Here is a 14,781-nt window from a genome sequence, read left to right on the forward strand (position 1 = left end):
CAGCGTCAACGAAACGAAACGTAAACACAACAGCGCTTGTCCGGTGTCCGATGGTGCCAACGACGCCGGGTCGCGTACATTTATTTGCCGGTGCCAATTTTCGCTTGCTCAAGCCAAAAGCTGATATGTTTCCAACGGTTCGCCGCCCCTCTACCGTCTGTGAGGTAAGATGTCGCTTTCCTTTGCACTTTTTATTTCTTGCACAGTATGTTGATCACTCGCGCGGGTAAGTGAGAAGTGGGTGTGTGTGTGTGTGTTAGAGTATGTGTGATTGCTTGCCGCTCTAACTACTGCCCATAAATTATCGATCCTTTCGCACTGCTCTCGGTGTCACTGGACGGCGTTCGACGAGTACGTGCCGGTTCATCAAACCATTAGATTTGCCTTTCCTTCCTTTTAGGCCATTCCTCAGGGGCTGTTGTTGTGCGAGGACGATCGCATTTTATCGCTTGATTTGCTTGTAAAACTACAGCAACACCTCTAAATCACTAGCCTATAACATGCGGTGAAGCGATATACAGTACAGCTCATGACAATTTCAACAACTCACACGTTTTCAATGGCACACGATCTCACGGGCGAAGAGGTATATCTCAATAAAAAGAGGTACAAACAAAGTGTAAATAATCGTGATGAAGGTGTATGTGTGGAGGACGCTATACTCCATTTGCCATCGGGCAATGTGACAATATTCGCACCTTTCCGTAAAAGGCTATGCAAATTATGTGCTCAATTCGATCAACATTAACGGTTCAGGGTTCGTAACGAGCTAATGAAGCAAACGCAGCACTATTCTGTAGGTTCAAATGGGAAGACACCGTTATTTGTGTTGGAGTGTCTTTTGTTTATTGCTTTGAGTTACGATTTGTCTTGAGAGTCATGTTTATGTTGTTTTGTCTAATTGCAGCACCAAGAAACGCGAATCAAAGTATCAATACAGTCTTTCATTGACGGGATCATGATCATGAGTTTTCTCATGATTTTTCTCAATGTTATTACTACACACACTTTTTTGCTACTTTCTTCTGATGACATTTGTTGTCTTCCTGTTCTAATCTCTCACGCGCGCTAACAATAAAACGGAACAAAATATGTTCAAGTTATTTCTAGACGACGTTACCGTTCGTCCGTTCCTAATTCACGGTCAAAAATACACTTAACTTCAGAAACGGTGTAGTTTAGCGACATTAACGATTGTTTTTGCTTTGCAATCTTCATGTCCGCACAACGTAGAAATTCGCAAAGTGAAGAACCACATAAACAAATCACTCGTTACGATTGCGCTGGTTTCGCACAAATGCGTACGAGCGGACATGGTTGCTTTCGTTTTTTTCCGTTATGGGTGCTTGGTTTTGCACATTTTTGGCATTTTTTTCTGCTTCTTCTTCTGACGGGCGTCGATGCGTTCTGAAACGATTTCACCAACTGTGCTGCGAATGACATCATCTGTGGGCCAAATTTAGCTAAATTTTGACGAAACCAAACGGCATGGAAAAGAAATCAGCTGAGCTTGAACTCCCCGAACCAAAGGTTTGAGATCGCGTAGATCTATGTGACTAGAAAACTGAAAAGGGTAATCGTACACACAAAACTAGGACAGGCAATGATGAGATGAGCACACGCATTCGCACTATTTACACTGTGCAGGGCCGGCCAGCAAACGCTTGGCTGGCAAAGAAACGCGTTCGTTTTTACAAGTGCCCTCGATGGGGAACGAAAACCGGTCGAATTAGCTGACCTCCCGTTGCTGTGCCGTGGATTCGTAGCGCAAAATCTAAACCGAGCTAACCGATCAAAAGGCACCGATCGCAGAGGGAAAAAGTAACGTTACACGGGGCATTGCACATCGCTATCGATCGTAATCATCGAGCTATTAATCACTTGTAACATTTGACCCACTATCGGTCCGGTCTATCAGTTCAGGGCTTGGGCTGTGCTTTCCTTCTCGAGAGATCGCCTATTAGAGGGATTAATTACATTTTATTAACACTTCCACTATTTACACTGAGCGCGGCGGCCACACCAAACGTGGCTGGCGAGGCGTTGCATTACGCTGCGGAAAGATGAAGCGCACGGTTCTTTCGAATGCACAAACGCGTCTTTAGTGCGCAAACATTGCCCATTTTTAACAGATAATTTGAAACCCCTAACGAGCGGGAAAGAGTTGTCCTCACGTACGTAAAATTAAGGTAGAAAGGAATGGGATGGAAACACCTTAAAGGGACACATACACACACCCAGCTATTTAAGGGGGATTAGAGGAATCTTCATCTTCAGAAGCACTAACTGTCAGCAAATAGACACTCAAGCATTATGTATGTACAGCTATGTCCAATAATGTCCATCTTTTGGACAGTTGTTGAACTGTTGTTAGCGAACATCAAGAGGCACACAAAACACACACACGCACACATTCGGGGTGCAACAATTAGCACACCATTAGCGCCCCGTTTAGGCGCTTAACGATTTATCCAAAGACAACTAATAAGTCCATTTCGGGTACCGTCGTGCTGCGACCGGGGACATTGCGACAGATGCAGCAGCAATGCAGTTCTCTGCTGCAGTGCGTAAGGAGTGCTCCCATAGCCGTGGCCGGGACGCACCACCGGTTTGGGGAGAGGCCTACTAGTTTGGCGTCCTTCCAACAGACGCTAACCGCAACGACGCTAACTCACACCACCATTCTGCGCACTTTCTGCGTACTTTGGAGTTAACCGTTACCACGTTTGATGGACTTTAGCTTCGTAACGTTTGGAAGTGTAGAGTCGGAGATTATGAGGTACACTAAATCGCAAAAATTCGAACTACAAGTCGTTTGAAAAACAAAATGGAAATGGAAGGAAAAAAGGTCGGTAGCACCGGGAGACGTGTCTACGCGCTAGGACATGTATCACTGCACTGCGCTAGGTCAAAAAGGAGATTCGATGCCGTTTCCGTCCGGGGGGCAAGGTCCCCGTCCCTGTCCTCGACATTGCGTGCGAAAAGGACAAACTGACACACTGAGTGCTGCACAGTGGAAACGAATCAATACTTTCAACGGTCATGTTTCTTTTATTTTCAATACGTTTGCATCAATATTTATGTATTTGGGGGTGTTCCTTAGTCTAAACGAAAGCAAAATCTAAAGAATCTGTGCATTTAAAGTTCAATGTTCACACAAAATATGCATTCTTTAGAAATAATATTCAGTAGAAGTGCCGATTTGGTCCACCCTGTACTGTTCTACCATCCACTCTCACACACACAGTATCAAAATACCGGCGTCGGTTTGTTTTGACGGATTTTGAAGCATGCGCGCATGGCGTCTTGGTTGCCGTTTTTCCGACGACATTGCCATCTCTTTTTTCCTTTGCGTGTAAAACAACTACTGTGACCGATGGCATTAGACGCCGAGAGAGCCGTAAGGGAAAGTCCGTAGACATACCGTGGGCCATGTGCTTGCGAACGCAAACTTTCTCACCCGATAATGTCAAGGATGTTCAAGGCATCGTTGAAGGATACACCAATGGAGCATGTGCAGGAGAGTCTCAGTAACAACGAACGTACAAACATCTCACGAGAATGTTTGTTTGCTAAGTGTATGATCTCACCAAGCACATTTCCCGCCAAAAGTTTCAAAGACACACAAGTACCTGTTGCTCTCAGGAAGTACAATGATACGCTCAAACGCTTTGTAGCGCAGTTATTAGTTATTAAGATACCTTTGATTTGCGCGTTCAAAGGTTGTACCATTTAGCTCCAAAGCCTTGCACGACGATACCCGGTGGAACAGGTTTTGCGCAGTACGTACACCGCTCCTCACAGAGGTCCTCATTAGCGTAGAGGGAAAATTAAAATGCAATCAACAAATTTGTTGCAGCCGGCGGCACGTATCAAACGTGCCGCGCATGGAACCGCATTGTACGAGTACGCCTTCTAGTGCAAATCACCTTCACCGACGGCCAACCACCAACACTGGTTTGATCAGCGCTTGATCGAGAGGTTCGACTAGTTGGGTTTATTATTTACATAGCTGCACGCAACACACCGCTAAATCAACGCTTCCAGCCCGAACGGAAACTCCTTGATAAATATCTCTCCATCGGTGGGGAGGGCTTTTAATTTTCCACCGTCTCGTAGCATCTCAGACATCGCAGCCCTCGATCGAGGCGTGATATGTCCGCCTTTGAGAGAAAAAAAAAGAATTCTTTCGCCAATTGAAATTGCTAGTAGAGCGGTACGGAGTAGTACATACCCGTGTCACTTATAATCCCTAGCATACCTTCGCTAATTCACTATTGCTGTTTACTGTGCTGTTTATCAGTTTCAAACACACATACACCTCGCAAGTCCCATTCAGGTGCGGGAACTGTGAAACATGTAAGCAAAAAGATACGCTCACACACCACGTTCCAAAACTAGGGCATCAGATGGTGCGCGCGCTCACGCCTATGTGGCAGGGTTTGGGGTCGCTTGGTGTCAAATCGAGAACTGTTTGCACCAATTAGTTGCTTAATTGATCACTCAACTCTGACACGATAAGACGGTCCCGAGGAGGCGATCGGTTGTGTGATTTAAATCCAGTTCACTGTGCACATAATCTCGCATTCCGCAAGGAGACTGACCACCAGAGCACCAGCAGGTCTATGTGTGTTGTTTACAGGAAAAGCCTTTGGCGATAAGCAAAGAAAAAACTTGTCCCAAGCCCCCGGGCTGGGTTATCTTAATTGATCTGATTGGGAAGTTGGCCAGGGCGTTTTTACTTCTTCTTCTTTATGGCTACAAATTTGCCTGTGAAAGGAAGAGTTCGCGATACCGCCAATTCCAGCCCATTTAAAGGATTAACATATTTGGAAACGCCAAATATGCATACATTATGGCCGTTGATAAATGGTCCTGTTATGATTGGTGTCGGTGTAGGCAAGATACGAGAAGGCAAGCGAAAAGGTTTATTGGGATGAATATAACCAATCAAACAAAACGGAGGGAAATGTGGCTTTGAGCATTCAATAATATGCAAATGCCAAATATTTCAGCAACAGGTGTTCAAAAGTGGCGATGTTGCAAAGGAAACATATTTATTAATCTTTGAAATGTTTCGTGCGCCAAACCATTGCCTAGAGATTTCCTTACGACCAATGACATACAGATGAGATCTTAAAGGTTGCGCCGCATACTCGCGATCGTCAACGATGCAAATGTGACAAAATTCACCAAAATGGCGAAGTGCATCTTGAAACCTCATAGAAGTGAGATTTCGCCTTGCGGGTTGCCTGTCTGATGTTCTCCAAACGCAAATAAAACCACGAAACCTGAGAACCGGTTCGTAAGCCTGGTTTTTATTTTTCTGCAATGGGCCAAACATTTCCGAGAAAAAACAGATTCTTGCCGCCCGAGCGAGTGCGCTGTTTGGAATTTGGGCTACTTGGGCAATTTTTGGCGCGCATCCAGCACCGCGAGGAAGCCGGTTTATGTTTTTTTTTGCTTCTTGGGGACAACTTGGGACGCAATAAACAACAACGCTGCTGTACACCGCACCAGTTGGAAAGTGAGAGAGACGTGTGATCTGTCAACGGTGGCATCTTGAATTCCTGATGCGCAGGATCGAGAATGCACACCAAAAGAAAAGAAACGTGCAAGTCTGTGGCGGAGATGCACCTCGATGACCTTGAGAACGATCTTCTCCGCACGCTCAGCCCACTGTCACCTGGCACGACGACGACGACGCAGGCAACCCACTGTCAAGGCCATTAGACGGCGTCATCGTAAGTCTTGCGGGATCTCTATCCCACAGCAGAAGCTGCTGCATCTTTCTGGCCTGATGGTGACGCAGGACGTTGATTAACGTGCTCGTTAGATGTCATCCCGCTTCCGACGGAAGGGAGCAGCTGATCGTTAAACAACGACACGGGCGTACGTTGCGAAGATTATCTACATTGTTCAGTCAACCATTTTGTAATGGCGATAATATTTCATCCGCGCCTTGGTCTTGTGAACCTTGTGAAGAGCGAGAACTCCCTTGAAATGATCTTGTGCCTCAAAGTGAATGCCTGATGCGAAATTTATCACGCTCAAACATCTACAAGTACCATCGCCGTGGACTATCGATTAGTCAGAAAAAAAACGCTTTTCGAACATCAGTTGGAAGAGCGCAAAGCCTGAATCTTGAGATTGTTTGATGTTTGCTTAAAAACACCCAAGTGCCAACGGCACAAGTGCACATGGCCCCGGCAGCCATGGTTGCACAATCTTTGGGAAGCGACTCGTGCGCTGAATTGACTTAGATAGTTGCGCAGTGCGCGATAGCGCCCGCGTACGAAACTGTTCCCGAATGGAGGCAAACGGTACGGAATCGAATCGTCTTCCCCGGTGTGTGTGCTCATTGACTCACCACTAAAAATAGACATCCGATTCATGCTGCCTGCCTGGTGGTCAGTGTGCGATACGGAAGAATAAAGCGCACACAAACGATTTGCGCGTGTTTTGCAAGCTCGCGTCGATTATCATTCTGCCGCGAGACCGAGGGCGCGAGAGAGTGCTTGGACAAACTCGATGAAAAGCTTTGTGCTTCTTTAATTTGTCGTTAATTTTTCTTCTTTTGGCAGATCTCTTTTTGCTTGATTTCGCTTCTAAGCGACTAATAAACGTAGCGTTGTGCCTTGCGGTTTTAACTTGACAGCCACACGGAAGAACGTTTTTCCCGTAGTGAGAAGATTATAAAATGGCAAAATTTTTGGCGAAGGACATATGCTTGCTGGGTAAACGCGACAAACAAAAACTCCTCAAACCGGTTCCTGCTGGGTTCCCACCTCGCATTGTCATAATTTTTCGCTGTCAGATCGTTAAAACCGATTTTGCATAAATGAGCCGCACCATGCTCCCTCTGAGCAAAAGGGCACACACTGCGGCCGAGTGACCAAAGTGACCGGCGCAATAGGCATTCATGATCCCGCGCTGGAGAGAATGGACTGCTGCGGCTGCCGCTGCTGCTGCAGGTTGACACTGGCTTGTCGTGTCATCCCGCGATCGTCCATGGAACTTGCCAAACGACTTCGCGCGTCCTCCGGGACGCCGGGATGGTGCTTAATGCAAATTTATTTTTTATCTTCCCCATGCACACCGTTCGCGAGAAGACACCCCCGGTGGCAGTGCATCCTCGAGGTGCTGTGTCCTTTGCGCCGAGGTGCAGAGAATGACCAAAGAACCGGCACCACAGCGTGCGAACACATTGGAGCGCATGAATGGATTCTTAAATGAGGCAATTTTTCAGCGATCCCCGCAACCGTTCCCCATTTGCCTGCGTATGATCGCACGGCATCGCATTGCAGCCTTGTGCGTGTTCTGACCGGAACGTTATCATGTTACGCCGGCGTACAAGTCAATTGTGCCGATATTGACATGAAAAATGGAACGTTTCATGTACGGCGACAGCGGGAGAGAGAGAGCGCGCGAGAGCTCAGGAAAAAAGGCTTCCTCTGCTTGAGGCGCATCTTGGCCGGGTTATGCTACCTGTTTGTGATGACGCTGAAGCCGATTTTATCTTCCCAGCACGGAAAATATTGATGTCCATTCGGTGCGGCTAATCGACAGCTAATGGAAGTTCCGGTTTTTGTGCTGCGTGTCCCTATTTTGCTACAATAACAAATCCCAGACTGTTTGCGTCATCTAGTGGGTGCAGAACGTACACTTCTATATGGCGGTGGTTTCAAATGTGATAACATTAGGTAAAGAAAAGGGCATATGAAACTGTTAACGTTCAAAGTTGAATCATTCGCGAGCTGGTCTGAAGGCGAAATTATTTATCAGGAAATGGTCGTGTGTCGTGTTCAACACACACCACGCACGCACTATCGCACGCATGCCCAAATGATTGATAGTGTTTAAATTGCCTACACGACGCATAACGCAACTCCGTCTAGACCTCCAAATTATTCCGAATCGTGGGGCGTGGGTCTGAAGAACGCAATGGAACTGATTTGTTGACAGCTCAATTTAGTGAGCGTTCGTAATTGGTTAGCAGCAAAACAGCTGTCCATGACAGGTACTAAGTTACTAAATAAACAGACACTTTTGCTAGGAGAATACTTCGCCTAAAAGATCTAGCAAGATCTTCTTGTTTGTTTTCTAAACCATTCATAAGAGTAGCATTAAAGCTATCGACACATCCAGCACCCTGCAGCGATACAATTAGTAGAGGCATTTGTCTCAATCTAACCAGCTCCACACCTTCCAAAGTTGCCTCCAGCACCTGAGATCGGGGCTGTTTACTTACAAAAGTGATAATACATTGATATCAGGTTTCACAACCCCTCAATTGGATTACGTCTCACCAAATCACGATTCCGCTCAATAACGACCCATCGATAGCACACTACTCACCCCTTTGCCACATCGCTCCGACCGACCACCCTGGAGCGGGTGACCCATGACATTGCGAAAGTCGTTCAATCAAATGCACCGCCGTTCAACATTCTATTAGCGACCGTCGCAGGCTTCGTCACTCAAACTGGTTTCCAATCGACCGTGCTGTGGTGGTGGTGGTGATGGTGGCTATCAGGCATGATTATGGTCACCTGACAGCAGCGGGAGCCCACCAAGGTGTGTACCTTAATCAAGAGCAAACAAACATCGTACCCTGGCCAACGTGCGGTCATTCAAGGCAGGGTAGGGAACGGGAAAGAGAGCCCAGCTTGTCACCGTTCCGTTTGGCGACGGTGCGCAAGCGACAATTAAAAGCAATTATAATCGTAAATTAAGCCTTCCTTTTCTTGTACCGGCGGCAAACAGGTACGCGACCGCCTTCACGAAGGAACCGCCACAGAAAGGGTGTCTTATTTAACGTATTCAAACAGCGCACAGTAGTGCGGGTTCGAAGGGCCGTACTTCCGATTGTTGTGCGCATTCTGTTCAGCATGTGCTGAAATGAATAGGTGCTTTTTTTCTAGAGCACACTGTGACAAATTCGCAGAAGCCATGCCCTGCTAATAAATGATCATCACCGCTAATAGAAGGCATCACTGATGACACGTGAATTTATTGCTGTCACTGCCTTGAACGCGCAACACAACTAAACCCCTTCATCAAAGTGCGGAACATCGGACGGACGCAGCCGACCCTAATGCTAGTGATTTGCAGCGCTACAGCTCCAGCTATTAAACGGAACAAGATTGCACTGCTGCTGCAATGCTACCTTCTCCAACGCAAACCGCTGACATCACACACTTTATGAAGAATTGTTGTGTCTTGCACAGACCATCACTGCGGTATCTGTGTTCATCTAGTGTTGTAGTTAATTACAACACGGTGGCTCTAGCGCACACGCAACATGTTAGACGAAGGTTGCGTGCACTTGGCGTGCGCGGGTGCCTGACCTACGTACTACAAATTAATTGCTCGCCTCATAACGAGCGATCGTGCGCGATAATCAAACAAACACACAGTGCGATTGGGCACGGTAAAAAGAGTGACACGCGGGTGCTAATAGTATACGCAAATAAGCGTATTATAGGGCATCCCCGTCGAACGCGTGAAGTCATGTTTCACAAATAGTCCACCCAAATAGTTGCCACCCGTTGCACGCGCCCGTAGCGCCACACCGCAGCGTAAGATGACCGTATGGTGGTGGAACCAAACAAAATCATACACCACCACCATCAGCATGTACAGCAGTGACAGCAGCTGTCATGAACTTTTGACACTTGCCATATGTCTACGCTTGCCAATGTGTGTAGGACCAATCAGTGGGAGTGGGAGAGCTCATTTTTCATCTCGGTCGGCTGAGGAGGAGGCCACCCAACAAGACAAATCACGATGCTGCCATACGCGTGTCCACCTCGCCCGTGTGCAGAGGTCGGCGACAACCTGCAGACAGGTTGCAAATGTGTCCAAGACGCGGACGGGCTTAGAAAATAAAAGATTGAAATCGTGTCTCACACGCATTACTAACACGATCTTCACCTTAGGCTTTGAAATTGATCATATTTAAATGTCAAATTGGAAATCGTACAAAACGATGTGTCCGAGATTCGTTTCGCTTCAAAGAATCTTGGGGCCAGCAGGTGAAGCCTACCACCGCCCCGATCCATCCGTGTCATTAACCTGCGAAAGAAAATCCAATTTCAACTTCATCATGCTCGGATCAATAATTCAAACAAAAAACGGACAAGGAACCGGTTCTAAGGGTGGACTGGCTGCGGGGTTTGAGTTCCCGGCCATCAATCATGGATGACCACACCAGGAGACTTCAGAATGCCACACCCTGAGCAGCAGAAACCTCCCTGCCAGTTGGGTAACGACCTCACACACAAGTTTGCAGCCATCGTGACACCGTTTCCGAGCAGGGCAGTGAGCCTGCTTTATCGCTGCTCTCTTTCAAGAATGACCTTGTGGAATGCACTGTATCAAAGCACCGACAAACACCCTTCTCCAGCCCGAAGATGCCCAACTGCAAAATCTGAAACCGTTCCGCAAAGGTAATCAAGTGCCGATGAAATTTTGAACGACCCTTGGGCGAACGCTCATCACACCAGCGCAACCAAAACCCAGCATGACCGAAGGTATCGCTAAGCATGGTGACGGGCTAGAGGAAAGCCGAAAAGCTTTTAAAAATCAAAACATTATCAAATGAGCTTTTCCTTCCGTGTAAGGGCTTCGGGCTATGGGTTTGCGAGGCTGAATGTGGCGAGGTGTGACCATTAAAACTCATCAGGGCTAATGATTGGGTCGCGTGTCCCTCCGGGATTCCAGCCCGTCGGAGAGTAATTATAAGGAGGGGCGCCCTTTAAAGCGGGTGGAATAAAAATGGGAGCTATTTTCCAATCTCGTCAGTTCGTTTTTTTTTCACTCTTTTTGGTGGGAAAACGGTAATTTGACACTTTCGGCGGTATAGTTCCTTCCCGTAAAAGGTTCGTTTGTCGTGCGGTGATGTCGGCGACACCACGAATCGTTTCGGAATGGCTGCAAAAATTTGCTGCACGGCTTCCGAGGTCGGATACCGGCATAACACAGCGAAGGGGGAACGGGAAAGCTCGAACTGCCTTAAAGTAAACCCAAGAAGGTTCGCTGCGTGACCGATGACGCGGTTTTTCGTGAACTATTTACTGTGAACGATTCCTTTGCGGCACGATTCTGCTTTGCGGCTTTGGTGTTTTGTTTGAAGTGAGTCAATGCGGGGCGGAAAGCACAAACCGTTTTTGCCCGGCTGCCGTAAAGCGAATGCGTGTCTTTCAACTCGGGAGGATTTAATTTATGCTAAAGATGGCAATAGCGAGAGCTGGCGGGACGCGGTTCATGAGTATCATGTCTAGCCATTATTGGGTACGCCACATTTGCGCAATCTCTTCGATGGGTTTCCGTAATTTGCTTCTTATTTTCAGCGAGCTCCGTTCCGGGCGACGATTTATTGATTGCTCTTACGCGGATCGCGACTTGATTTATGCTTAAGTAGCGCATACATTTGCTTGCCTTTACTTACATTATCTCCGATATTTAATGTCGCTGCAAAACGTACGATGAATCACTTTGCGTCCCGCTTTCTGATAAGCGTAACCAGTATTTAATTGCAATGAGTCAACGCTGAAAATATCAAACATTGCTGGAATGGAATTTTGTTGCAAATATTCCCAAGAGGAATGAGCATTTCTTCATCAAAACTCGGTCCATTCTAAACATACTAGCTGTTGAGGGACAAAATAATGGGACTGGGTGTAAGAAAAAAACCCGCGAATAAATCACCGTCCGGACCTATCCCAAAACCTCTCCGCGAACGTATGGGTCAAATCACGTCAAATTACTATCATTAGCCCGTGCAAGGTGAGGCAAGCCAGCTGGTGAGTATCGTCCTCTGTCCGTTGCTGGCACCGGGCACCACTCGAGCGTGTGGTGGGAAAGTCTTTTAATAATATTAAAATGAGCTGCGATTTCGTTTAGCGGCATTCGCTGGCATTAGCCGCTGGGGAAGATATTGAATATCAAACTCATTAGATTATGCAAGAGCGGGAGGATTTGTGGGAGCAGGCAGTACGGCTTTTGATTAGCCTTGAAGGTTGCGGAGGTTTGATTACATTTCAACACTGGAACGAGCCCCATAGGGTCGTTTAAATATCGGCACAGATTTCCATAGTACATATTTAATGCATTAAAGATATTAAAACTGGAGATGCTAGTGATAAACTGTGAAGCTATTGAAAGTATTTCTATAACGCTGACTCCTCCAATGATGTGATCAGTTATTTGCGGATGGTATTCATTACTCATGGTGATATATCTAGTGTAAAAAGCACTCAAAAAGAGCAAATAAAATACCCACGAACTACACAGATGATACAGTGCTCAATTCGCAGTACCAAGAATTCGTATCCGCAGCTGTTTACATCATACACACCTACACGCATTGAAGCGGTTGAAGTGTGTTCCATACGTTTCACCACTCCCTAAACATCCTCAGCTCTCTCTCTCTCTCTCTCTCAAGAGAATCTTCCTTACGGAATTTACATCACAGCCTCGAAACATTAACCATATCACCACCTCTCTCTCCCATGCCCAGTCAGACAATACGCATAGCAGCAAATCCAAACCACTTTGTCGGCAAAACTACACCACCAACAGCACCGCACCACCACCACTGCCATTCCGTTCTTGCGACTTGGGTAACGAAGTATTACAACTATTATTTGCCATCTCAGCAGCCGCCGCCGCAAAACGCCAGCCAACAGGCCAATTTCATCTTTTAAACCGTTTTTCTACTTCACTGTCGGTTCTTGGAGGAGGAGAAAAAAGCAAATCTGAAGCTGGGGCGCCCGCTTGCAGAACAGCATAGACCATCACCAGCGCTCGATTGGTAACGGCTAAAAATAAGTCCAAGTCATGCTAAAGCAATGTGCGCAAACAGCTTCCCGTCCAGTTCGTTTTCGCTGGAGTTTCGGGATCGAAAGGTATATCTAATTAGCTGGCTACTTTCCAGACGCATTCGCGTTCGCTACTCACCTCGAGAAGGGGATGGTTTTGGTTGAGTGAGCGGTGTCTACGGTTCGGGTTGGTTCTTACACGTAAGGCGTGAAGGTTCGTATTACCCTTGGATAGATACATCTCTTCACTGCGGGTATTCTTGCACACAATGGGGAAAACATTTTGGACAAATCGTAATATTCAATTCATCGCGTTCTTTTACGCTTTGATTGCACAAATTGCGAGTAGATGTTGATTATTTTGAAGTGTCAAACAATTAGTTTTATAATGCGAGAAGCAATTTATCTTGAGGACTGGAACCGGTCGATTTTATGCCATATGCTGCAGTTCTATGCATGCACCCCTCATAGTCGCTTCAAACGGGAAATAAGTTCTCATACATTTCCCTCTTCACAGAACGGAAGCACACAAACGCAATTCAAAAGTAACGTACACATACATATCCAGCAGGGGTAGGTTGCATTAGCATCATTAGCAAATCCTGTAGAAGACGCTAGAACATCTCACCACAAACTCAGCCTCAACATTATCATAATCACTATGCGCACACCTGGTCCCATACAGTTCCGTTCATGCCTTCCGTGAATGGTTCCGTTTGTTGTACTGCGGGCCATAGCTTCTCTCACCTGGTTCTTAGCACAAGCTCGTTCGTGTGTTTCCGTGTGTGTTTGTTAAGAAAGAGACATGCTGCTGAGTGGCAATCAATCCATCAACGCGTTGTTTATCCGCGAAACCGTAACGCAGGACACGCGCGAGTCCTTGTCACGTTTGTCAACCGAACATGAGCGCGTGGTTTCGATAACAAGCTCGGGAGTGCCACAAAGCATGCGTGATCATCAATTGATTGATGAGTATGGGGTGAGGGGCGTTGAGAATTAGACGACATTCCTTCGCTTCAATTGTCATAGTGACATAGAATTTCGATATTTCTCAAGCAGTGCTCTCCATTTTGTACATACAGTTTACTGGCGCCTCTTTGACAATGTTGAGAAATAGGGGACGAGATTCTTATTGCTTAAAAGACAAAACAACAAACCCGTCGGGTCATCTTGGGTAGGTCCAATGCTACCGCTTATCTAACATCAATTTAATGCATGTCCAAGGACAGGTGCCGTAACTGTCTACTTTTTTAAACGAATCTTACGTAAGGGAAGCTTCGCAGTGATCTTCGCATATGCGTACATCACAACCGATGCGCCAACTTTGCTTCTCCGGGTCTTGTATCACAATCGAAAGATCTTCAGGCAGGTAGGAAAAGGCTACCTCATGCAGAGGTTTCCGAGATTCTTGGAACACGCCGGGGCAGCAGCAGCGACATTTACGATCAACCGACCTAAACCGATGCCAGCCTGGCGGTGGTTAGTTTGGCGTGTCATAAAATCATAAATTCATTTCCGTTTGAATAAGCTTCCGAGGGGTTTGGAATTGCTGCAGACGGCATGAACGAGTCTCAGATTGGAATAGTTTGTGTTATTTTTTGTTGGTGTGTTGTGGTTTTTTGCATAAAATCATATCTTTGAGTGATTTTGTATGTTGCCGATTGAAATGATGAGTGATCGAATGAGGTTCTTTCCGTCTTTCGTTGAAAGGAAGCGAAGCATTAAGGAGAAGACGAGTGGTCGATTGAACTGGTCCACACGATTAGAATAAAAACTACGAATGGGATCAATATATGCAATTTGTGTCACACCAAACCTCAACCAACATGTTACAAACTAAGACAACGCACTATCAAAAACTCGAAACAAATAAACAGGTCCAGGCGTATGCTTACCGAGCCGGAGTAAGGAAACATAACACAAGTTTTGCAAAGAAACAAACACAGCAAACACAATA

The 14,781-nt window shown here is 46.4% G+C and overlaps 1 protein-coding gene across 18 annotated transcripts in view; it reads right to left on the bottom strand.

The window, feature by feature from the left end:
- LOC1281495 (tensin-1) overlaps nt 1-14,781 on the bottom strand; it is a 155,809-nt gene that overhangs the window by 39,985 nt on the left and 101,043 nt on the right. Inside the window, exon 1 of one of the 18 annotated variants that reach the window (XM_061643744.1) lies at nt 2,504-2,897. The exons of the other annotated variants lie outside the window; for them this stretch is intronic. Coding sequence (XP_061499728.1) covers nt 2,504-2,584 — 81 coding nt within the window. The 5' untranslated portion in view covers nt 2,585-2,897. Of the gene's footprint in view, nt 1-2,503; nt 2,898-14,781 lie in introns of those variants that run through there. 18 annotated transcript variants of the gene reach the window in all.

This window comes from Anopheles gambiae, chromosome 2 (assembly GCF_943734735.2).
Source record: "Anopheles gambiae chromosome 2, idAnoGambNW_F1_1, whole genome shotgun sequence".
Classification (NCBI taxonomy): Eukaryota; Metazoa; Arthropoda; class Insecta; order Diptera; family Culicidae; genus Anopheles; species Anopheles gambiae.